At 34.2% G+C, this 26,825-nt stretch overlaps 2 protein-coding genes across 3 annotated transcripts in view; one reads left to right on the top strand and one right to left on the bottom strand.

Moving 5' to 3' along the window:
• Positions 1-6,490: 6,490 nt before the first annotated feature.
• LOC141504935 (ras-related protein Rab-22A) lies at positions 6,491-26,217 on the bottom strand. The gene is made up of 7 exons (XM_074210345.1): positions 26,123-26,217; positions 24,440-24,519; positions 12,192-12,273; positions 11,023-11,094; positions 10,625-10,731; positions 9,128-9,237; positions 6,491-6,843 (listed from the first exon to the last, which is right to left on the bottom strand). The coding sequence occupies exons 1-7, from the start codon at positions 26,156-26,158 to the stop codon at positions 6,746-6,748; spliced, it is 585 nt and encodes a 194-aa protein (XP_074066446.1). The 5' UTR covers positions 26,159-26,217; the 3' UTR covers positions 6,491-6,745.
• The window catches only part of LOC141504933 (serine/threonine-protein phosphatase 4 regulatory subunit 1-like), a 59,146-nt gene continuing 58,518 nt past the window's right edge, over positions 26,198-26,825 (top strand). For both annotated transcript variants that reach the window (XM_074210339.1, XM_074210338.1), the window contains exon 1: positions 26,198-26,777. In XM_074210339.1, coding sequence (XP_074066440.1) covers positions 26,771-26,777 — 7 coding nt within the window. In that variant the 5' untranslated portion in view covers positions 26,198-26,770. The remainder of the gene's footprint in view (positions 26,778-26,825) is intronic.

Raw genomic sequence — 26,825 nt, 5'->3', positions numbered from 1 at the left:
TAATTTGATAGTTCTCACACCTCTCTGAAAACAGTGAAATTTACTTAAAATTAGCCTCCACGTTTTCTGACAATAATTGCTTCTTTAATCTTCAGTTGGAAGAAACTGTTAAAAAAAGCTTATCACTTTAAATTACATAAGGCAGCACAGTGTGGAATGTCAGGACAATAACATATTTGAAGGTTCAATAAATTGACCTTTATAGCAACTTTCATTGTAAGCATGAGAATGTTAATAAAATAAGGCAAGAAGTATTCTTTACACAGAAGGCAAGAGGTAAATTTTTTTAATACAGAGGAATGCTAAACAATCTTGTGAACTTCCCCAAAAGTAAAGATCATGACTAGACTTGGGTCAGAATAAAAGGTTTTATATTGTAAGACAATAAAGCTCTGTCTACACAATGCCACAACTGTTTGCAAATAAAAATTCTGCCAAGCAAGTTGTTTGCTCTTATTGAACATCAACAATTAGTGAGAATTTTTTTTGACAATTTATTGATTATTCTGAATAAGCTGCACATGTGGAAACTGAAGATTAACAGATTATATGATTATAAATTCGAAAACAAGAACACAGAAGTTAAAATTCACCATCAAGAACAAAGATGGATCTGTCCTCTTCATCAGTAAATGGGAAAATATATATAATATACCCAGTTTTACTATAAATTTAGAATATTAAAATAACTATAACTTGACTCCATGATCAAAGTTCACTGAATATCAAAACTGTAAGAGACATAAAAAAATCAAATATAGACAGAACTGACAAGTTTTCAAAATATGAAATTAAACCTAGGTAGTTGTGATAAGTATTCATTTTAACCACAAAATTTTACAAGTTTAGTGAAAGGATTAAAGATAGGTTTATTATGCTACATTTTAGGATCAGACTTACATTCAGGTAAGTTTTGAGACCTTGAAGTTTTTGAGCCTTTATATATCGTAAGATTGGATGAGCAACACATTTGTTTCCATTAAAACTAAAATGTGAGAGTAAAGATCCCTCACCCTAAATGCTGATAATTCTGATCATTTCCTGTAAGGCCTTTCTTCATTTAATTTGGTTTACAAATTATTGCCAAGTCCTAAGACCAAATCTTGTGATAAGAGAATCATGAGTATTTTGTTAAACGATGAGAGGCTCATATCTGAATTCATTTTTCAAAAATCTTTAAGAATTAAGAAGCCCCCATTGCAAAGATATTTATAGGATTCTAAGTATTTGGAAAATAGAAGTGAGCCAACAGAAATGAATTATTAATTATGGAAAGAACTTCAGGATATTTTTGTTTCAGTTAGAAAACAAACAACTTGATGAAATATTGGGCACAATACATTATCAAAAATCAACTTATGCTAACTAATTTTTTAAAGGTTATGATTTCAATACTTGATATTAAGTTAATCATAGTGGATAAATATTAAGATGGAGGATTTTAAGTTTTAAGGCTTTATTTCACTTTTTACGTACTTTGGTTTAGGGTCACCTTATCTTTTTGATTATCAGTTTCAATCTAAACAGAACACGCATAGGCATATTAATTTCTAATGCTCCAAAATATAATCTATTATGCTATTTATTATCTGAAGTTTTGCTAGATTTTTAGAATTGTTTTCTCCTAAGAGAAGTGGGGGATAAAAGCCCCTCAAGAATATAAAAATGTTCTTGGATCCAATATTAGAAAGAGGAACTTGATCATAAAAGTCTTATTTAGTATACCCTTGGATATGTTAAAAAAAAAAATCCAGGTCCCTCAAATATTTACCACAAGAAATATTATCATAAGAAATAACATGAAAATTTCTCACTATTCCATTCTTATTTCTTCCAAAAAAAAATTCAAACCTTTTAATTTTCACTTTTAGAAATCAAAATAAGAAAGTTTCAGCTAAGTCAAGGTTTTTTCTTTAAGTTTTGAATTTTTTTCACTTTTCTAATTTTTCTCAGGAGACATTCATTCCCAAGCTATAAAATAATTAAAAATAATAAAATGAAAATCTTTGACAATCCATTGGAAAGGAGTTTTAAATAAATCATCTATAATCATCCTGACCCATTTTATCTTCTGATGAACGTAAGTTTCTATGTGTTTTTTTTCCAACAAACTGGAGCTATATTGTCTTGAACATTAAAAGTGCATTTTGTTTCTCCCATTTTGATGTTGTGTTGAGGTAGAACACTATTTTAAGTGAAATGGGAACAGAAAATATGTTAGATCCCTACAGCAAAATTCAGATAATTTCAAAGGTTTTATATTTTTCATATTAGTTCCTTATTTTGTTATCCAATAAAACATAAATTCCATGAAATTAAAAACTGTTTCATTTTTATCTGTGTCCTTGGGGCTTAGCACAGTGGCATAGAAAAGGTGTTAAATAAATATTTAGTGAATTCAACTATTAATTTGTACTCATATATATGTGTATATTATATGTATATTTATACAAACAAAACTTAAGCTTAGATTCAATAACTAAATATAAATATGATGGAAATAAAATTATGAATTTTTTAAGAAACTAAATATCATACCAACTCTTAAAATGATGAAATTCCAAAGTACTATAGTACATAAATATAATTAGGATTTTGGTGCCAAGACCTTTCCCCCACTAAATGCTGAGGTGTATAGAATATAGTGGTATGTGTATTTATAGGAATATTTAAATTTGTTGAGGTATAAATTTTTCCAATAGCTTTTCCTCTGGGAGAAATAGGATTTTAATACTGCTTATATCAAAAACCTTAAAAGTTATTTACATGTATTACCAATTGCTATCTTAAGAATGTATGTATCAAGTTTTCAATGTATTAGGAGCAAGAGGCAAGAAAAACATTTGTACAATATCTATTTTAATGGAGCCTCATATTGTAAAACAAGCATATAATTAAGGAGAAGATACCACATTCTATCTGTTAGGTCTCAGACCCCAATTACTTAATCACAACCAGAACTGTAACTGCTTTAAAAAGAACAAAACACTGCTGTTTTACACTTCACACTACCATATTAGGACTTCTTGGTTTGACAATATGTTTAAAGTAACAACAGCAATGACACAAGTTATTCTGTAAAGGCTTCCCATTATTTTAAATTTTGCAGTTTCATTTAAAATGCCTAGAACTATCTTCCTTCTTGAGGATACCTGAAAATGAACAAGACTTAAAAAGATTATGAAATAGATAGTAGTTTTCCTTTATATGAGTAAAGCAAAAATCATTATGCCAAATAGATTATCAATTTCCAACAAAAATTTTTTTATCTTCAATAATGGATAAGTTAGAGGAAATAAGGGATGATATGTATAACAACATGTCTACACATGTATCTATTCATATTTTCCAAAAATTATGAATACATAAAGTTAGATGTTGGCATTCCAAAAACAGACCCTCAAGTTAAGAAGGATGTTTAAAAAATTTAGAATTTGGATATGTAATTGTCATTTTCTAACATAAATAATAGTTAATATCAAAATATCCCTGAGGGTTAGATCAGATTGTGAAAAAAAAATCCTAATGTCTCCTCAACACAGCCCTTTACCTTCATACCCCCAGATTGAAAATCATTTCTAAAAATGATTAGTTATAATTATGTTGTAATAATCACAAAACAAACTATTATTTGTAAATCAGAAAACATTTTAAAGTTCTGGGGATCAGCTGTTTCTAGGATTAGGCAGTCAGGAAGAATACAAATCAACATTTTTGAAAGGAGCAAACACAGACATAGAGCGAATGATTTTTTTTAAGTCCTCAAAACCCTTCTAATTATAATGGGAGTCAAAAGGAACTTATGGTAAACTGAGACAGCCGATAGTATGACTGTTTATGCCCAATCTGATTTCATTACTGTAGGTGGGGTACTCTGAATGAGAAACTCCCTCTCAGTTCCAATGCAGAATGGCACCTTCTTTGCAACAGCATTTTAGAGAGAAACCCAGGGCACTGAAAGACTGAGGAACTCTCCCAGAATCCAATAGTTGATATGGATGTGTTAAAAGATGGGAATTAAATCCAGGTCACCACAACTTTAGCCAACCTCTCTATTTATTATATCAAGCTTCTCTCATTATTTTTCTTTCAAATATAATTCTGACAATATAGTATAAGACTATGTAAAACAGGCAGTACAAATAATTTGAGATTTTGTGTAAAATAAAATATCATCTACAAATTTTGGTATCACCTTTGCATGTCAAAAAAGGCATTACAAAAAAGGGTCATCAGCTGTAGAATATCTGAAGTTTGATTCCTATTTCCTTTTATACTATTTGGAGCATCATATGCAGTATTATGCCAATTTCTTGGTTAGATGGGCAACATTGAAAAGGGTAAAGAAAGAAAGAGATCCCTAAAATGCATATGAAAAAGTTATGCATGCATAAATTTGAAGCCATTCATCCTGATAAGACATGGGAATACACGTGTTTTTACATGTGAGGTGGAAGTAGCAGAAACCAAAAATAGAAATGGTATGCTAATGGCTGAAGGGATTTACTTGTGTTAAGATATGACATTAAATGCTTAATGAAATGCCTTAACATCCTCTAGACACTAAACCAGAATAGCAGCATGAAATTCAGTTGATCTATTTGGCAGCAGGAATGTAAAACTTAAAAAAAAGTTTTCGTCATCTTTTAGAAATATAAAAAAAAGACAGGAAGGGTCAGAGAGTGCATTGTCTATTCAGTAATCCACCACTTCCAAGAACAACTATTGTATTTGCTACTTTGTAACTAAGGGTATGACAAAGCAAATTACCATGCATAAAGTAGCCAAAGTTATGAGAATAATATGAATATCAGGTTTCAACTTCTCCTAAAATTTGAGGAGTTTCTAAATTTTTCCTTCCAAGTTTTTTAACTAATGACAAGAAGACATGAGGAAGCTAAAAATGTTTTTAAAATATAATACTGTCAGAACTTTCACTGTACTGTTTCATTATATTACATATCCCAAAGACAGAGCTTAAAATTTTTGTAATGTCCTAGATAATTTTCCATTAGAATCCATACATATCATATGTATAAATAAAACAATCTTTAAAAATATTTATTGTTCACTATAAGGATAGGTTCTGATTTCACAATTTAATTTATTCCTTAATCTTGAAAATTTTGTTTTAAGTTAAAAAAAAAAAAGGTGGAATGCCAAATTAGACCAAGAATAAATTTTTCTAGATAACAAGAGTTAAATGCTTTTTTAAAAAGCTATTTATTCAGGGGGCAGCTAGGTGGCGCAGTGGATAAAGCACGGGCCCTGGAGTCAGGAGTACCTGGGTTCAAATCCGGTCTCAGACACTTAATAATTACCTAGCTGTGTGGCCTTGGGCAAGCCACTTAACCTAACCCCATTTGCCTTGGAAAAAAAAAAACCTAAAAAAAGCTATATGCAAAACTCTTTATGTGGAAGAGAGGGTTATACACTAGCATGGACAGGCAAAAATAAGAGGATACTAAAGGCTAAGAGGAACCAATAAAATTAAAGATTCTTAACAAAAACAACAAAAACAAAAAAAATTGGCTTTAAGTTTGTCTTAAGGCTAAAGAATACTTAATTGTTATAGACATCAGTTAAATGACTTAGGCTTTGGACTACTGTTCTAACCAGGATTAGAGTGGATGCTGTCAAGATTACCTATTATGCTCACCCACAATGTGATGGGACCATCAGATAAAATTCAAGTACTATTTACTCTCAGAATATTACAAATGTGTTTCAGAAAGAACTCAAGGAAAACTTGAATGGATGAGTATCATAGTCTCAATGTAAGACTAAATGGGATACTGAATGAAAAATTTTGAATTTTCTATAGTATGTACAGAGTTTATAATGTTTTAAAGTAATGGGTCTCATAAATATAATACAAAACTTTACATGTGCTAAATAAAAAATAATTATTTCCCCCCAAAATATTTGGGTTAAATAAAAACATTGACAGCATTTACACTACTGTTTTTTTTATTGCCAGTCAGTTCAAAACATTTTCAGTTTGCTGTGTTCCAGCTATGTTTTCTACTACCACCATCTTGATCACAAGAGTTTATTATAAAAGGTGCCATTTATGCATCTGCCTAAACATAAATTATTGTAAAAAAAAAAAAAAGGATTATTTCATGTTTTAAATTCACTGCATGTATCCAGCCATGGCTAATACCTTCAATGAAAAGTGCTTTGGGGATGGTAGGGGATGAGATCCTTTCCATCAGTTTTATAAATAACTTATTTTGAATACAAAGTAACAACAATCCTTCCACTATGGATATGTACTCAAATTTAAAATGGTACAGCTTACTATAGCAATGATAATGGGAAGTAAAGTAATATCAGTCTCAAAATTACAATTTCTACAAGGCCTATTTTTTTCAAGAACCACAAAAGTGCTCATTTTCCCTTTACAAAACATGACATAAAATCTTGATTACAAAACTATTAAACATTTTTAATGCTACTATCCATACAATTACACATTCCTCTTCAGTAAGGTCAAAATTTCAAATATGTATTCTTTTTGAATACAAGAAATTCTTTACATAATAGAAGTAAACAGACTGAAATTTCGCAACTGCAGTCTTCAGGAAGTCACCGATACTAGAAACAAACAGGTCGATTTCTGTAGGCTCTCTGTGTACGATGATCCGTCTGGTGAAAATTTAAAAGACATATACTCAAAACACCCCCATTAACTTTTCAGGATCACCTACTTTATAATTAAGTCTGAAATGCTGATTATCAGTCAACAACAGCTTCGTTTTGGCTCTGAAGGCTGTCTTCTTAATTTGAAGCCCTTACCACTAGATGAGGGATTAGTATCTGTGGATGGAATTCTTCGACCTATATCAAAAGCAGCATAGACAGGAAATCAGATGATTTTAAAGGTTCAATTTATTCTTACATGTAAGTAACTACTAACAATCTACAAAAATATAAGACTAAGAATTTTCTCTTTGCTAGTTCCTAAAACAATTTATAGACACAAAAAGACCAAAGTGAATATAACTGGAATATACAGTAGAAACTTCATATTTATGAAAAGTCAAGGTGGGTATTTTCTTTTCTTTTTTCTTTTTCTTTTTCTTTTTTAAGGTTTTTGCAAGGCAATGGGGTTAAGTGGCTTGCCCAAGGCCACACAGCTAGGCAATTATTAAGTGTCTGAGGCCAGATTTGAACTCAGGTACTCCTGACTCCAGGGCCGGTGCTCTATTCACTGTGCCACCTAGCCGCCCCCTACCTTTACTCTTACATCCAAGAAAAAAAGTTCAGGAAAATAAGCACCTTATCAATCATACCCGTCAGCATTTTCAAACTATATTACTCAGCAATTCTTGACTGAAGAGAGTATGACAGTTTGTTTTTAAACTACTGTTGGATAAATTTTAAATTCTGAACATTTAACAGAATTCTACAACACTGCCCCCCCCAGTATATCCTGCAATAAGTTTTTTCCTTTGTTACCTAAGTAAGATTTATGATATTTAGGCGAGATGTATTCTGTGAAAGGTTGAATCCCATCTAGCAAAGTATTCTGAAGATACCAAACTATTGTTAACTAACAAACATCATCGTTATGGGTGGGGTAAGGAATTACTTAAAAAAATTTTTTTTAATTATTTACCTGTAAGTTTGGAGTTTTTTATGAAGTTTTCTGAATGTGGATTATTACAATTTCTTTTTAACTTTGCTTATGAAGTTTTATTGACCTTAGATAACTAATTGAAATATGTTCACAGTAATAAATATGGAAAGATGACAGCTCATGTGACATTAAGGCCCATTGCGTTACCATATTTCCCCATGAATAAGACGTGCCCTTTTTCAGAAAATTTGAGGTCTAAAAACTGGTAATATCTTGTATAGTGGTTGTAGATTTTTTTACTTGCATTTCCTGCTTTTTTGTGCCTGTTGTTTTTGTGTTCATTGTTTCATATTTGTTACCGGTATATTAAGTTAGGTTTTGGCATGTTCTACCCAGAAATGACTCAAAAGACTTTTGTACAGTGCTGAATTCAAGTTAAAAGTAATCCAGTTTGCACAAGGGAATGGAAATCATGCTGCTGAATGTCACTTTGGTCCTCCTCCAACTGAGAAAATAATCCAAGACTGGCTATGGGAAGAAGAAACCCTACTGAAAACACTATGGCAGAAAAAGGCCATGAAAAGCTAGTCAGCCAAATGGGCTGAATTAGAGGGTATTGAAGCTATGGATTGAAGAGCAAAGGGCCATTGGAATTCCTGTATAAACAAAGATGGTTCAGCAGGAAGCAAGAAGAATTGCAGATGGAAAACAAAAAGTGACTGATTTCAAAGGAGGACACAATTGATGCTTCAGGTTCATGAAACAGAACGCACTAGACATGTGTCTACACACCAGACTTGCCCAGGGAGAGTTTGTGGTCAACCTCAGACCACAGCACAGGCATCAAACATGGATAAGGATGAACTAATGAATGGGAGTTTTGGCAGTGACGAGGAATTGTCTAAATTTTATGGCAAATAAGATTTGAGTTCAAAAACCTTATGTAATACATTTTTTTTTTCAAATTTTGGGACCCAAAATTAAGGCGCATCTTATACATGGGCAAATTATGGTACTAATTGAACAGCATGGTTTATTAACAGCAGCTCAATTGAGTAGATTGAACCTGGATAAATCACTTTATTGCTCAATGATATCATTCCCCAACCCTATTAAGCTAAATTTTGGGGGATAAGTTATACAATAATGTGCCAAATCTGCATTGATAGAGGAGAGGTATCTCAAAGAGAAGAGGGGGAGCTATGAGCCATACTACTGGGTGAGGCCAGAATCAAATTAAAATAAAATTGGGAAATACTTAATAAAATTAAAAATAACATAGTTGTTAATTTGTGTTTTCTAAATCAATATGCAACCTGCATAAATCTATTTCTATTTGAGTTTGGCAGCACTGATCTACAGCTTTACATTTTGAATAATAATCTAGCAATTACAAAGAAAAACATAAAGCAGTTATGCTTATACTTCTAGATTCGTTGAGTACAAGAAAACAGTTTTCTCTTATCAAGCTGAGACTTTCAAACTAACAAAACAGATAAAGCTCATTTGTATGTTATACACATTGAATACAAGAGAACTTACTAATTTCTATAAAGAGTTCATTTATGTTTATCGCATTTTTAGCACTGGTTTCTACAAAAATTGCATGGATGGAATCAGCATAGTCTTTAGCATCTCTTTCCATGACTTCCCTGAAAAATAATTATAAACAAAACAAATTTTAATGACTAATATTATAAAAGTGTTCTTTATAAATTAACAGGATTCATGGCTACAAAAAGCATTAAGAAGACTGATGAATAATTATAGTTAACTCCCTTAATATTTGGGTCCACTTGAACCATATCATTTTTATAAATTTATTTTCTAATATGAGTTATTATTTAACAATTTGGGAAACAATGCTTCCCAAATATGAAGCATATTTAAAAAGTTGTGTGAATGACAGCCTTTTGGGGACTAGGGAGAGTCCTAAAAAAAACTGGGCATATTTAGCCTAATGAAGAGAGCAATTATGGAAGAAATGTTAGCCATTTTCAACTATGTGAGGGACTATTAGGTGAAAGAGGGATCAGACTAACTCTGATTGGTTTCAGAAGTTATTAACAAGAAATGTGGAGTTGTAGAGGCAAAATTAGGCTGTACATTAAAAAAAATCCTTAAAATTAGTTATTTTGAAATGTATTGGCTTGCTGCCAGAAACAGAAAGTTTAAATCCTTTCCATGGATCTTCAAAAGACTGGAGGCGCACTTAGAAGGAGTGCTAGGGATCAGACTCTGATCGGATGTGGATTGGTCAAGATGATTTCTAATCATGTATGAAACTATGAGAAATAGTTTATAGATGTCTATTTTCTTTGAAAAAAGAGATTAATGTCCACTTTCTGTCAATGAGAGTCCTCCTGGGAACATAATGACTGTCACTATACAACTAGACAAGTAAATTAATCCTTTTGAGTTTGTTTCCTCATTAAAAATCACAGGGTTGGGCTAGATGATCTCTAGTTCACTATTAGCTTTTAAAATTAGAGAAGCTCTTTAACCTCAGAGGAGTATCAACACAACTTAATTAGGTTTTGTAAGAACTATACCTACTCATTTCTGTAAAGTATTTTTATAGTTTTGCAAATAATTTTATTAAAGGACAGGAGGACTCATGATAAAAAATGCTATTCAGAGAAACAATAAATGGCATCTAATTTAGATTAAAGCATACATGCATTCTTTTCCTTCCTTTTTCTCTTTTTTTTGCTCACCTTTTCTTCTACAAATTGACTAATATGGAGATGTTTTACATGCCTGCACATGTATAAACTGTATCAGATTGCTTACAGTCTCAGGGAGGAGAGAGGGCATTGAGGGAAGAAAGGAATAGAATTTGGAATGCAAAACTTAAAAAAACTTGAATGCTAAAAAATTATTTTATATGTAATTTGGAAGAACAACAACAAAAAAAAGATTTCAGGATTCCAGTTATGCAAGTATAAAAATGAAGCAAAATAAAAATTTCCACATGGAAATTCTTTGCTAATAAAATACAATTTATTTTCCAACTAAATTTTCATTTTCATAACTTACCGTACATCAATTAGGTCACACTTATTTCCTGCAATAGCAACAACAATATTAGGTGGTCCATGCTGTCGAAGCTCTTTTACCCAATTCTTTAATGTAGAAAATGTTTCCTATTGAAAAGGAGGAAAATATGCAGAAACATCAATAACAAATATAAATTATTCAAAAATTCAAAGAGAACCCCTACTTAATTCTATTTGATTCCAGGAAAATATGACACTAGCTGAAACCACATTTCAAGGGCAGTTAGTTCCATAGAAACAACAGCAAAAATGGAAAATGTTAATGATATTACAGCATGATTCTATAACTTTAAGGTAAAGTTTGGTTATAATAGATCAGTTTCTATAACAACACTGCTTACAATAACATTCTTAAGTTGAGAATGCCTATTGCCTTACTTCTTTTGTGATGTCATAAACGATTATAGCTGCTGCAGAGCCTCGGTAGTACATAGGTGCTAAGGCACGAAACTGTATGGAGAAAAATTATGGAAAGCTGTTTTAAAATTATGAATTATGAGCATAATTATGACAGTGAATTTCACTACATACAAATTCAATCTGTCCTTATACAAATGGGAATCTCTATCATAATCCAAACAAAAAAATCAAGTTATACTTTGAAAGCAATTAATTAATGGCCAATTCTCAGTGCAAACAAAATTCAATATTAACTCTTAGGAAATTATTCAGAATACATGGTTTTATTTTTTGTCTTAATAGTACTCCCCCCCCCAATCTACATGTAAAGTCAGTTTTCAACATTTATTTGTGTAAGATTTTTGAGTTCCAGATTTTTCTTCCCCTTTCCCTTTCCCCTCCCCAAGACAGCAAGCAAACTGATTCAGGATATACATGAAAATTGCTGTTTAATAAGAATTAGATCTATCCCAAACTAAATCTAATTAAGTTAAATCATATAATTGCATTCAGTGTCACAAGTAAACATTTTTTAAATAATCCTTTAAATGTCAACTTTCAACACTATCACCATGAGGTCAAAATAAGGTAAAATAGACCAACATCTTATAAATGATGTTAAATGCACTTCCCTAAAGGGAAACGTAAAGAAAATGGAAGTTCTCAGAATCAGTTTATTTTCCAAAAATTTTTTTTCTAGTCAATATAGAAAATTACTTTAAGGAAAGAAAAGAGGATAAACTTAGTCAATGATGCTCATCTTTCTAACCTTTTTATCTTATATACTATACACTCTGTTGAATATGGTACCATTTTTCATTTATGCTTGTCACTAATTTTTTGGTTAATTTTTATTAATTTTTTAAGAAAAGTTCAATATATAATGTTATATTATATCCATTTTAAATTTAAGTTTGAAGTTTTATATCCTATAAGGTTCCTTATTAAGTATTAAAAAGACTGGTGTATTGAAATAAAAATAAAGCCATTGCTAGCAAAGGCCAAAGACTCAAGACAACATGAAAAATGTCAGTTAACATTCTGAATATAGTCTGATCTTTAGTTCAAGCCTTGAAAAATCTCATCTCTCTCTCTCTCTCTCTCTCACACACACACACACACACACACACACACACACACATACTTACTCGTTCTTGTCCAGCCGTATCCCAAATCAAGAATTTGTGCAGCTCATTTTGATATTGGACAGTTTTGGTCATAAAGGATGCTCTATGAAGATGTAATCCAAATGATCAGTTTATCACTAAACTATCATCAAATAATAATCACATCAAAACATTATAAATTATAAAATGATCATAATTACCATGACTGTTTAAAATATAATTGGCTATTCAATAAGTCATATCTTTTAAATTCAACACACACACAAAAAATACTAGACTTTCAGTAAGACAGCATTTTAGAGCTTTTAGATTTATCAGAGACCTCAGAGGCCATGTTGTTTAATTTAGACTCCAAAACCAACTTCTACTACAATGCACCAGATAAAGGTCATCAAGCCTTTCTTTAAAGGTCTCCAATGAAGAGGGAACCACTACCTTCTAATGTAGCCTTTCCAGTTTTGAATAGTTCTGATAGGGTTTTTTTTCTTATGTTAATGTAAAAAAAGTACCCATTCTCTTCAAACCCAAGGAAAACAAATATAATCCTCTATCATTTAATAGCTTCTCAATATTTAAAATTACCATGTTCCATCTAAGTCTTTTTTTCTGAGACAACTATAACCAACTCCTTGAATTGATCTTATGCCATGCACTCAAAGTTCTTCACCAACTTGACTGTTCATTTTAGAAACTTTCCACCTTATGTCAAAGTTCTTCCTAAAATATGGGACACATAAATTTAGAACTGTATTCCAAGGGGCAGCTAGGTGACATAGTGGATAGAGCACTGGACCCGAGTTCAAATTAGGCCTCAGACACTTAATAATTGCCTAGCTGTGTAACCTTGGGCAAGTCACTTAACCCCACTGCCTTAAATAAATAAAATTTTAAAAAAAGAACTGTATATTCCAAAAATCATTAAGTTGCAATTCCCTATGACCCAAGCAATATCACTACTAGGCAAATAGACAAATACCCCCTAAGGGTGATAAAAACTAGGAAAAAATTCATAAGTACAAAAAAATATTTGAACAATATTTACTGTGGTTAGGAACTAAAGTGAATGTCCATGAACTGAAACAGATGAATAAATTTTGGTATACATAGCTATATTAGTATAAAATTAAAAAGGGTGAAAATGTTAAAACATAAATTGCCATCATTTACAAATTAGATAAACAAAATTACTTTTCAGATCTATAGTTAGAATTCATAACCAAAACAAGAATAGAAAGGATCACAGAAGACAAAATGGACAATTTTGATTATATAAAATTTAAGTTTATGCACAAACAAAACCAATTCAGCTAAAATTACAATGGAAACAGCTAACTGAGGAAAAATAATTTTTGCAGCAAATTTTTCTGATAAAGGTCTCATATATAAGAGAATTCAAATTTATAAGACAAATAGATAAATGACAAGGCATATAAACAAGCAGGATTCAAAGGAAGTGATCCAAGTTATCAAGAATAAGAAAAAGTGCTCCATATTATAAAAATTACTTGAAAAATGCACATCCCCTCATATCCATGATTGGTCTTTTTTTCTATTTGTCATTTTGTCAATGTTGGAGGACCTGAAGGAAAACAAATACACTAATGCACTGTTGATGGAATTGTGAATTGGTCCTGTCACTTTGGAAAGCAATCCTAAACTGTCCCTACCCCTAGAAATTGGACATGGACCCATATGCATAAAAATACTTACAACAGTTCTGAGAAACTGGAAATTGAGGGGGTACCCACCTTTTGGGGAATAGCTAAACAAATTATGGGAATTTTGTGTGAGAAGATACTATTATGCTAAAAGTAACAAAGTAGATGTTTCAGAGAAAAATTTTATGAAATATGGAGAAAAATGGCAATAATGTGATAAAAGAAATACATTTTGATCAATATAATGATAAACTATGATGCTGGAAAATTAAGATGAAGCATGCTACTCACCTCCAATAAGAGATGATGGATAAAAATGCATAAAAATGACATACTTTTGGAAACAGTCATTGTGGGAATTTATTTTGCTATACAATGCATATTTGTTTAAGGATTTTATTTTTATTACTTTTAATTGTTCAAATACATTCACATAAATAAAAATACTTTCCCCTCCCATTTCTCCCCTCCCCAAAGAAATGATAAATATGGAGAATTCAAAGAATTTTGAAGATTTACACGATATGATGGCAAAATGAAATTAATACATCAAAATGATTTAGAGGATCAGCACAATGATATAAAGGAGAACAACTCTATTTCAAAGTTTTGATTGACTCAGGGATCAATCCTGACTCCAAAATACTGATGAAACATTCCGCCTGCTTCTTGGCACAGGTGTTAGAATAGAGATGCAGCATAAGACATCCATTAAATAAAACAAACAAAAACATTATACAGAAGAAAATGATAGGGACCCAAACAAGGTAACTGTTGCTACTATGTAAATTTTAATGTATATTTTTAAAAAACCGTAACACAATTCAACTTCTTATGTCTTCTTGTGTTTGTTGATTTGAGCGAATAAAAATGGCAATCAAAAATAATAAAATGTGGTGGCCAGATCTATTTCAACCAGAAGAAAGTACAGCAGGATTGTGACATCTCTATTAGCAGACGTGTCTCTCTTAATGCTGTCTAGGTTTGCATTAGTTTTTTGGGGGGGAGAAGGGAAGAAGAGGGGGCTGCTGTATCATACTCTTAATTCAAATTCAACTTGTAGTCTAATAAAACCCAGTATCTTGTTCAGATGAGCTATGCCTCCCACCTACCCTAATATTTATTGAATCCAAATGTAAAGCTATGTGCTTATCCTATCTTATTAGAGTAAACCTAATTTTTTTCACCTTGTCTAGATTTGAATGCTGATTGCCATCTAATGTGTTTGCTATCCCTCCTAGGTTTGAGTCCCCTGAAAATCTGCTAATCTTTAGCTACGTAACTGATGAACATTAAATAGAACTCAATCAAAAATCTCTTGAGACACGACTACCAAAACCTACAAGTTAACAAGAAATCATGTGGTGGAGTGGATAGTGCACTGGCCTTGGAGTCAGGAAGATATGAGTTCAAATGTAACCTCAGACCCTTGATACTAACTAGCTATGTGATGCTGGGCAAGTCACTTAGTCCTGATTGTCTCATATCTAGTGTCATCTCCAATTGTCCTGATTTATATCTGGCCACTGGACCCAGGTGGCTCTGGAGGAGAAAGTGAGCCTAGTGATGTAGCACAGCATTCCCTCACTCAAATTCAACTACCCTGATATTGTGGTCTTCTTTGAAAATGAAGGACAAAAAAAATTATGATTTTTTTTTTTTAGTTTGATAACTATCAACAAGAGAAATAAGATTAGCTTGCATGGGATCTGAAATCATGAAGGATCAAAATCATAACTTACCTATCTGGATGTTTACTAATCATCTTATGAATAATTATTTTTAGTAAATAAACGTTTATCTTTTGTTTTTCCATTTTTCTAAATTTCCCCTTGTATCCTTGTACTTCTTTTTATGCCTCTTCCCTTTTGAGAGTCATTACATATAACAAAATATTTTTTAAAGGAGAAAAAAATTGAAAAATATATGCAGTGTTTCACTTGTGAATCTATCAGTTTTGCAAAGGACTGGAGAGAACTGTCAAGTCTCTCTTTGAAGACCTGCTTTTCTATGTAATATTTTACTTTTAATTTTGGATTCCTTTGCAGTTCTTGAACCTTCTAATTACATTGCTATAGACAAATACATTGTTTTCTTGGTTCTACTAATTTCACTTTACATAAGTTCACATAGGTGCTCCCACATTTTTCTGTATCATTGCCATTTCTAAACATACAATAATATTCTATTACATTGAAGCAGCTATAATTTGTTTAGAAATTCTTCAATCAAAGGGTTTCTGTTAATTACCCAAAAAATGCTGTACTCTCTCTTGTGTGAGCTCTCTTTTCTCTCTCTCTGATATATATATATATATATATAGATATATATATAGATATATATATCTATATATATATGTTTGTTTGTTTTTGCAAGGCAATGGGGTTAAATGTCTTGCCCAAAGACATACATTCATACAGCTAGGTGATTATTAAGTGTCTAAGGTCAAATTTGAACATTTCCGGGCCAGTGCTCTCTACATCGCACCACCCAGTTGCTCTTTGCTATAAATATTTTGAATATATGAAGACTTTCTTATTATCATTGATTTACCCGGGTATATCTTTATTCATTCTTCCTAAAATTTGGCCAGGAACCCAAATCAAGTTCACTGGTTTAATGCTGATTCCTTTCTTTTTCTTTTTTAAGGGAATCAGGACATAGATCTTCCTTCAGTACTACAGAATTTCTCCTTATTTACCCATAATTTTTGAATTATCAATGACTGGTTCAATAATCAATAACTAGAAGTGGTAGTGATCCAGTTCTTAAAGCTAGAGCTGGAAGGGATCTTTAAGACTCCCATTTTACAGAAGGAAAGGTGAGGCACAAGAAAACTTAACTGATTCTCTTAAGGTCACACAATTGTAAGGATGAAAGGCAGGATTTGTGGACTGGATCTAAAGCTAGTGGTCTTTCCAGTGTACCCTGCTTTCTAGTCCAGGTTACCTGAACACAAAGGCAACAGGATGTTTTGTAACTATAGACTTATTTATTTTGCATGTTAACTCTCATCAATTAATATAGTTATTCACTGGATTTCTTCACTCATATTTATTCAGGGAACAAAGGAAACGTTTAGCACATATATCCAATACACCAAGGAAGAAATAATGCTTAGATTTAAACTGCAAAATCTTTTAAAAAATATCTTAAAAATTCAAGAAATGTTTTGATACCTCAGAATGATATTCTTTATTGAAATCTAGAAAAATTTTTGACGGTATTATCATAGACAAAGTCTACACAAAGCAGCCAAAATAAAGAAAAGACTAGAATTGTATTTTTTAAACATGTGCTATAGTCATTTAAGTTTAGAATTCCTTAAACAATACAACTACAATAAATATTAGAACACAAGTGATCATAAAGCTAAAATTCCCAAAAGATAATTGCAGGGAAATTAGTTCTCAAATGCAACTACTTCAAAAAGGTCTCAATTCATAAGTGACTTGATTTTTTAAAGGGAAATAAATATATGAACTAAAAAAACATTCAATTAACAAAAATTTCTCTTCTCTCCCTCCCTCCTCCCCCAAAACTTTAAATTCATTATATATATATATATATATATATATATATATATGGCTTTGAAATACTCAAAAGTGGAATTCATCAATTATGTCTTTTTAGTCATATTTTAGTATGTTATTAGGCTTAACTCAAGGACTATCTTAACCCTCATCTCTAGTTCTTTTCCTCTTCCATCTGAACTTGTTATCACTCAATTTCTGATACTTTATTTGTATTACTTTTATCTTTTTTTATTTTTTTTCAAGGCAATGGGGTTAAGTGGCTTGCCCAAGGCCACACAGCTAGGTAATTATTAAGTGTCTGAGGCTGGATTTGAACTCAGGTGCTCCTGACTCCAAGGCCAGTGCTCCATCCACTGCACCACCTAGCTGCCCCTGTATTACTTTTAAAATAACTTTTGTTCTACCTTTTAAACAGTAACATACATACATGTCCTGTTTCCCCTATTAGTAAGCTTTTTTGAAGGCAGGAAGATTATGGTATTAACCTTTTAATTTCACATAACATCTAGAACAGTGCTTAAATAAAACTCAAAGTATGTTTAAAGAACTTCTCAAGAAAAATACACATTAAAATTAATGCTAACATCACCTTCTTGATACTGGTCTTTGTAATATAAGTCACCTCAATAGTGCAAACTATGGAAAAATAAGAATTATAAAAAAGGTGCAGAAAAATAAGAATTTTGAGATTAAATTTGTCAAATGAGTATTATTTGTTGAATAGATGGGATCTATGTTAATTAGTAGCTTTTATTAAACTGGTAATCCACATTTCAAAGTTGCTCAATAAAAGCATGCATAATTCTTGGAAATATTTACAAATAGAAATGAAACATTTAGAAATCCAATTGAAACATACAGCATGATTTTTCACTTGATAAATGATTTTGAAGTTCTATAAAGTATTCCTAGAAAGATTTTTTCAGCTGAATTCTAGAATGTTATTTATAAATCCAGACATTTTCTACACTTTATAGTGGTAAAATTTTACTTAAGCTCAAAAATAGTCACTTATTGCCCATTAACTCAAACTTAATCAGTTCAACTGTTTAAAATACTTGAATTACCATTCAGTAAAGGAAACTGTATTACAAAGAGCTGAGAAGGAATGTTATGATTAAAAAAGAAAATTTCAGCAAATTAAAACCTCTGGTCATTGCTTCTCACAAAACATTATACTTTAAATGAAGCTTAAGAAACAAAGCACAATTGTACCCTACAAAACAACACTGTCAAAATTGAAGCAGAAGAATGGGAAAACATTTAGAAAATTTGAGAGTTTCTTAAACAATTATTTTTTTCTAAGAATTCCTAACTTGTGCCACCCCTCTCTCTCCCACCGTACAATTCATGGGAATAATGAAATATATTAAATACATTTGTCTAAAAATTTTGATACAAATGCACCACATGGGGCAGAAGCAAATGGGTAAAAAGTCTGAAAGTTTTTTAATAAACTGTATGGCGTAATCTATCATTTAGCTCCACTTTCAATATATTCCCTTATTTCAAAAAGTTCTGAATTCATGACAATGGTCAAGTTTTTTTTTTTTATTTTTCTATGCTAGTCAAAATATTTTCACTACCTGATATCCTGCATAACAGTAAATTTCTGATTGGAATTTCTGAGGTACAGATAAGTAAACAGAATCACCAGCCTTCTCCATCTTTTTTAAGCCGGATTCCATTTCAAGAGAAATCACCCTTCCAGAAAGCAAGAGTTGTGCAACTCAATTTCTAAGGTGTGTTTCCTGTCTTCTCCAATTCAGCAATTAAATCCTTCTGCCAAATAGGAGCTAATCTGAGGTTTACATCTCAGTTAACCCATTTTAGCCTGTCCAAGTCATTTTGCTAAACTGATGCCTTTCACTTAAGTCACTAAATTCCCTCTATCAACCAAGATCCTGCAACCTTTCTACAGAAAGTGAGTTAACTGGGCTCAGAGCAGTCATTCCCTTTGTCTATGATGACACAGCTAGTGTCAGAAGATGGATCTGAAATAAATCATACACCTTTAAACATTTAGTTTGGAGGTCTTTGTGATTTCACTGGGTAGGGAGCTCTTCATGGGGCAAAAAAGCAGAGCTTCAACTTATAGTTTTAAAGCTGTCAGAGTCCAGAAAGTTAAATGCCTAGGATCACACAATTTATATGACAGAAGCCAGATTTGAACCCAGATTTTCTTACTCTCTGATCAGCTCTTTTCACCATGCTCTACTGCCTTTCAAGTTAATTTACACATAAAAAGATTTGTTATACTGAAATAATACTAGTACCACTACCACTAGCATTACCACTACAACCACTACTACTATTCGTCCTTTGGTATTGAAGAGGACCATACCAACCAAGTGATTGGTGGCATGAGTTGCAAAATTACGTTTATTATAGTGAGAGTTGTGCTACAAGGCATTCTTCTCACTGGCCTTTACCAGAATTGTTCCACTCCAAGGCCTGATTGATAGGAAATAGAACTATTGGAGATGATCTGACTGCTGCGAGAGTCTTTCTCCCATACTGGCAAGGCACCGCCAATGCCAAAACACCAGCATTTGTTATCTGGCAAGAGAATGCAACAATCTGACAGATCATAACCTGTTTCTTGATGCACTAATCATTAGTATAGCTGAATTCAACAATCTGACAGATCCTAACCTGTTTCTTGATACACTAATCATTAGTATAGCCTTTCCCCTCAGACCTTCCACTTTTGAGCTACTCATCATTATGACACAATTAGCAACAGCTTTAACACCAGGACACTGTCAGCATGCCACTCACAGAACTATACTGCTCTCTGTTAGTACACTCCTTAGAGCCAATCCTTATCCCCAAATTATGGATCCAACTTGCTGACTTCTCTTATCTCCCTTGTTTCAACATGCCAGGGGCTGTTCACTTTGGAGACCTGCTGTAGATATGGGCATGGCATTATTCGAGATTTATACCCTCTCCCCCAGATTTTAACAAATTTGTATGCAGTGTTCTCAAATATGACAAATCACTAGGAAAAATGCCTAGCAATATAGACCTTCAAGGGTTTTTACTTTTTATCTTTCCTTGAAAGCCCCTATATCATTCAAACTCTTTTCTTCTTCCATTACATGACAATAATTTCAAGCTTTCCTATGATGGGCATATTATAAGTACAAAAAAAGAAAATTTTCATATGTTTAAATCCATATTTTGATTTCAAGCTAAGTATCTGACACTATTCAAAATTAACATGGAGAAAATAACTTTGTTTCCTTCTAATAATCTTTAAATGTTCTAGTTGTCAACCATGGTAGATTATGTTTATTTTTCTAGTTCCTATATTTGAAACCCCCCCCCCCCCATATCTAATTATGCACTACTTCTACCTAGGGTTCACTACTCTTATTATCCTCCTGGATGTGCAAAGTGAGCCTTGTAATAAATTAGAAATTTTCAAAATTTTTTTTCTCAATTTCTTCCTCAACCTCAAAAACGTTTTCCTGACATTTATTTTAAATTTGAGAGATTTTTTAAAATTCCATAGTGTTGCTCCTTAAATCACATGCAAGGTTTTTGGCACCTAAATTATACAGCATCATTTTAAGAAATTGTTATTTAATTGCCTAGGATAACCACATTTCTTTAAAAAGATCAATCTGCTCCCTACTTCATCTAGGTAAATATCAATACTATCTCTCAATAACAATTTCCATTCATATGATTTGCTAAACCTGGATTACTGTTCAAATATTTTTCTTGGTATCCTGCAAATACTACGTCCTACAAAATATGTAGTATAAGTATATCAATAGTATATCAATATCAACAAAATACTTTCTTGATATAGTTCATATTTTTTTGCAGTTCTGATTATCATTCAGGTTACATAAAAATCATGTTTCAGAATAAATCTCAAGAAAGGGAATTGGGGAATGACAATAGGCATAAAGACAACTATTTGATGGTATTAACTTTAAGGATTCATTTCAGGAGAGTGAATTCCCAACCCTTAAACTAATGAAAATTGCAACTTTTCTGTACTTTAGTAGGCAGGTTTCTGAAATTGCCACAGTGGAAAAAGTAACAACTCACAGAGCAAAATTTTAGTGATGAACCTTTTTAAAAAAGTTTTGTTGGTTCTCAAATATTAGACACTGATCACCAAGTTTCTACTTGGTTAGAACTATCAGAAATTATGTTCCACTGAAACAGCCTTCAAGAACATGGGGTGACAACCACAACAAGCATCAGGGAAAAAAAAACAATGGAAAAAACTTCATCATGTTACTTTAAAATTTTTTATTTTCATTTTTGATTTAAAGAAACATATCTTCTAAATAGGATAACTGATTTGTGCAGTTAACAATTTAAACTAACTCAGCAATTAAAAATTTCTCCAAAAATTGAGAGTGGAAATAATATTCAAAAAGAAAAATTCTAATAGCTAGAATCTTGACCCTATAGATATCATCTAAAAGTATTTGTAACCTGGGAAATATGTTTGGGTGTCATGTAGGCTGAGTCACTTCAGTAGTGACTCAGTGTAAAGTGTGTCACTACTGAATCATAAAAACTATTTACTTCAGTTTTCAATTATTCATAAGAGTCCTCTGCAGGTAGTAACTGGCCATTCTTTTATTACTGGAAGATTGATGGAATCACACATTTAAAGACATGAACATAAGTGGTTTTTTTCCTTAAGGACTGACTGTACAAAGGCAGTCATCATAGCAAAAGCTAAGGGGCTTAATTAATTCTATGCCTTTCTGAGTATGAAGCAATATATTTTGAATAAAGAGCTATGAACATTATTCCTCCTCTCCATTGAAGTAGTCAGAAGCAACCAAGGGATAAGACATTCAAAAACAAAACATTCTCCATCCCTGACATACAGACTAGATCCAACTTCCACCAAGGAGTACGACATTAGAGTCCCCTAACCCCTGGGCCCCTCTCCCCGACCCTCTGATTGGAGGATAGACATTAGGGAGCTCTTCCCAGATGCACTACACAAAGAGGAGGTGTTCAGGGCAGGCAACTTATTATTTCCTACCTGGCAGTGGTTTACTATCATGGCCTGGTGCTGGGCCCCTCCCTTTTCAGCTCCTTTTTATGGGTTGCCTTAACCTATTATATTGGGATTTCTTGAGAGCAGGTACAGTCTTTTACTTTTCTTTGTACAAGGTCTTAGTACAAGGGAGATATTTCATAAATATTCCCTGATTGCAACCTACTTCCTCAGCATCCTATCCATGGCCCTCAGAAACAATTTTCTTCTTGATGGCAAAGTTTTATAGCCTGTTCTGCAGTTTAGATGAAGTTGAAGTTATAAAAGAAGATTCCCCATAGCTACCATTACTTTCATGCTAAGAAATTTATTAGGATTTTTAGAAAACGAAACTTCAAAGAATTCTCTATGAGACGACAAACAGTATTAATTATTATTTCTAATTATGAATTCTGGGAGAGATTTGAAGTATAAGGTTGTCTTTTAATTATCTTTAGGAGAAAACTTGCAAGAAAGAGTTATGCTTATTAAGAAATCATTCCATTTCCTTTATAAGGATTGCTACTAACCTTTTGAGTTATACTTTGAGGATGCTTAATCAACAATTTTACTTTATTTAAATGTACATACATACAGGAAACCAGAAGAAATCCAAAAACCATCTAATCTAACCCCTTTATCTTAGAAATGAAGAAAGTGAACCTCAGAAGTTAAAGGATTTGTCCAAAGTCAAATACTTAAATGAGACCACCTAGATTGAAACCCAGGACCTCTAACTCTAAATAAAGCATTCTCTCTTCTCTTCCACTTAATGATAAACAAGTTTGCATTATATGAAACTTTCATGTAAAAAGTTATTTATACAATGTCAAAAGGATATTAATTTCCATAATAATTTTCAAACTGTATATCCTAAGGCTCTCTGGACCCTTTTCTCTTCTCTCTATGCTCTCTAACTTGGTAACTTCTTCAGTGTTCATGGGATTCATGATTTCTATAAAGGTGACTCTCAGATCTATATAACAATCAGTGTCTCTCTCTCTCCTGAGTTCAAGATAGGCACCTCCAATTGTCTGTTGGACATTTCCACCAAGGAAAAATCAATTATGTCCCAAAGTAATCTCATTATATTTCTACAAAAACCTACAAACTCTTCCAAACTTCCTTATTATTTTAGAGATCGTCACCATCCTTCCCATGTCCAAAACCTTAGAATAATCCTCAACTTCTCACTTTCCCTCAAGCCACACATTCGGTTAGCTGACGTGTCATTTCTACCAACATTATTTTTCTTGAATTTGGATACTCATTACTCTAGGTTTCCACTCTAGTTCAGATTCTTATCACTGAGGCTGGAATAATGGAAAAACCTCTTAATTGAACTTTCTAATTCAAATTCTGACCTCTTTAATTCATTCTCTAAAGAGCTATCAATATGATTTTTCTAAGAGGCAAGTCTGACCAGGTCACTCCCCTACTCAACCTGCCAATCAAATCTGAATTTCTGTTTGGCATTTGAAGATAGTTACAAGCTGACCCCAACCTCCCTTTCCATTACTTCCTTTTCTACCCTTTGACCTCTTCACTCTACAGCCTAGCCAAACTGATTTTCTTGTGTTTTCTTACATATGATACTCCAACTTGTCTCCATACACTTACACTGACTGGGTGTTCTTATGGAGAAAATGTACTCCTTTTTTCACTGCTTTCCTTGTTTCCTTCAACTCTACTCAAGTGTCACTTTTACAAGGTTTTCTTGATTCCCTTTCTCCTAACCTTCTCCCTTCCCCATTCACTTTATACTTATTTTGTAAATGTAATTTGTGTTCTCCAATAGAATGCAAGCTACCCGAGGGCAGGGAACATTTCATTTTTGTCTTTGTATACCCGTCCACTAGCACAGTTTCTGGGAAATAATAGGAGGTGCTTTAATAAATACTCATTTTGTGTAAGGACTTTTATTTAAAAAAAAGTTAATCCTCAAACCATTTAACTCAAGATTAAAAAAATGCTAGTTGAATTTTTATAACTTGTATTTTAAAATATTTTGAAGATACTTCTAAAGTTGATATTAAATAACTCATTTCTTACCCTATCGTCGGATTGATGTTTGGATCAAAACTGTCTTCTACAAACCGCCATACAATACTTGATTTACCTACACCTGTATCCTGAAAAATAAGGATTTTGTGAGTGAATATTTACTTATTACACTGACAACCAATTTTTTTGTGAAAGTTTATGGATTTCCAATAAAAAACAAACAACATCAATAAGAGTATATACAAAGGATAAGTCCATTTAAGAACTCAGTGAAACATTTAGGGGATTTGAAGATATCTTAAAATGGGAAGTTCTGTGTAGTCTGTAAATAACAAGATTTTAAAGAAACAATTATTTGTGGAAGAAATGAAATTTTTCTATGGATGAAAAATAAGAGCTCCAGAAGCAGTTCTGGGTAAATTTTGACTATTTCTAACCACACCCTAATTAATAAAGGATTATATATACAACATGTGCAAAATGTTTTAGGGACAACTCAAGAGAGCCCAAATACCTCCTTACAGGCTGTGGAAAGTATGCTTCAAACTGCAAATGTGTAGAAAAGAGACAGGAAGCTGAAGTTTCAGCATCACTTTTGGGTTTCCTGATAAGATAGTAATCACGTTTTAAACTCTGTATCTTCACATTTTTTTCTGCACGTTAAATTTGGAGTTTCAGAAATGCATTCCACAGTTATATGTTCTTTTAAAAAAAAATAGGCCAGAGAAACTGGGAGGAAATGTAAATCACAATGAAGAACAATTTGTAAAGAAGCAACTTCCTGTCACTTGCATTTTTGTTAAGATTTAATGTAGTAATCCTGGTTTAGATTTAGATGTTTGGGAAAGTTGTTTCTTAAAAAATGTTCAGGGGGCAGCTAGGTGGCGTAGTCAGGAGTACCTGGGTTCAAATCCGGTCTCAGACACATAATAATTACCTAGCTGTGTGGCCTTGGGCAAGCCACTTAACCCCGTTTGCCTTGCAAAAACCTAAAAAAAAAATGTTCAAGAACAACCAAGGAGGTAGGTACCAAGGATAAACAGGAAGGTGAGAGGTCAAGAAAATGCCTTTTGAGATCCTTCTCAAGGTGAGTAGAACTAGTAGGGAAGCAAGGTTTTTGCTTTCTTAGGGAGAGAGTTCAGAAAATTGGGAAGATGGTCATCGGTTTCATTTCTTAATGCTGCCAAATGCAATTGCATTTTTATTTTTATTTTTGTTTTTGTTTTTGCAAGGCAAACGGGGTGAAGTGGCTTGCCCAAGGCCACACAGCTAGGTGAAATTGCATTTTTAAGGCACTTTTAGCAGTATGAAGCACCTAGTAAATGTTTGTTAAAAGCTAAAAAAAATCCAAGTGAGAGAGAAAGTCTAGGGGTGAAAGGGAAAGTGTAAAGGAATGGGGGTGTGCAAGATGGCATCAATCAGGGTCGGCAGAGTCAAGGGGCCAGGTGGGTGCTGGAAAATGTGCATGAAATCAGGCTCGGCAGAATGAAGGGGCAGGTTGCGAGCCCGTGGGTGAGCCGGGAAGGAGGAGGGGAACAGGGGCCGGCGGGCCGGGCAGGTGCACCAGGCGCTCCCGACTCTCCGGGGCCGGGAGCGGCGCACGGGCTCGGGAGGCCGCCCGGTGCGGGGAGGCAGGCCAGGCCCGAGGGAGAGGAGGCCCGGCTGGGTCGGGCCCGGGAAGCCGGCTCCCGCCCACCCCGCAGCCCCGCCGGCGGGGCGGGGGCCACTTACCCCCAACAGACAAACTTTGAGCTCCCTCAGCGCCATGTCCAGGGAGCCCGGCCTGCCGCCGCCGCCGCCGCCGCCGCCGCCCTAAGGAGAGGGAGTGCCCCGGCCCAGCACGGACATCCCCCGGCCAAGCGGGCTCCGTCCTCGGCGCGGGGCGAGGCGGCGTCCGGAGGCCCTGGGCGCCCTCCCCGCCGCCGCGCCGCCGGGGCCTCTTCGGGCCGCCGCCGCCGCCTTCGCGGTCTCGCGTGGGATGGCCTCGGAGCCCGCCGCCCGCCTCAGCAGCCGGAGCCGCCGCCGGGCCGGCCGCGTAGCCACCGCGGAGCCGCCGCCGCCATCTTGGGGAGCCCGGCGGGTCACCTGACCCACCCTCCCACCTCGGGAGCCACCTTCGCCCGCAGGAAGGGGGGGGGGAGGCGGCGAGGGCGGGGCGGCGCGGTCCCCAAACCTCGGCGAGGCGCGGGCGGGGCGGGGCCCCCCGAGGCTCCCTCCGCCCCCGGGCCTCGGCCCCGGCCGCGTGACGGGCGCGCGGAGGCGTGGCGAGGGGATGGGCCGGGCGGGGCCGGCCGCTCCTCCCCTCCGCCGGACTGGCCCAGTGGGTGCCCCTCCCGCCCCCCCCCCGCCCCCGGCCGCTTCCTTCGGGCCCGCTCCAAGATGGCGGGTGAGTGGGGCCGCAGCTCCTCCGGCGGCGGCCGCGGCCGCCGCCCCC

This window comes from Macrotis lagotis, chromosome 1, assembly GCF_037893015.1.
Source record: "Macrotis lagotis isolate mMagLag1 chromosome 1, bilby.v1.9.chrom.fasta, whole genome shotgun sequence".
NCBI lineage: Eukaryota > Metazoa > Chordata > Mammalia > Peramelemorphia > Peramelidae > Macrotis > Macrotis lagotis.
This window is presented reverse-complemented; position numbering and strand designations above follow the sequence as displayed.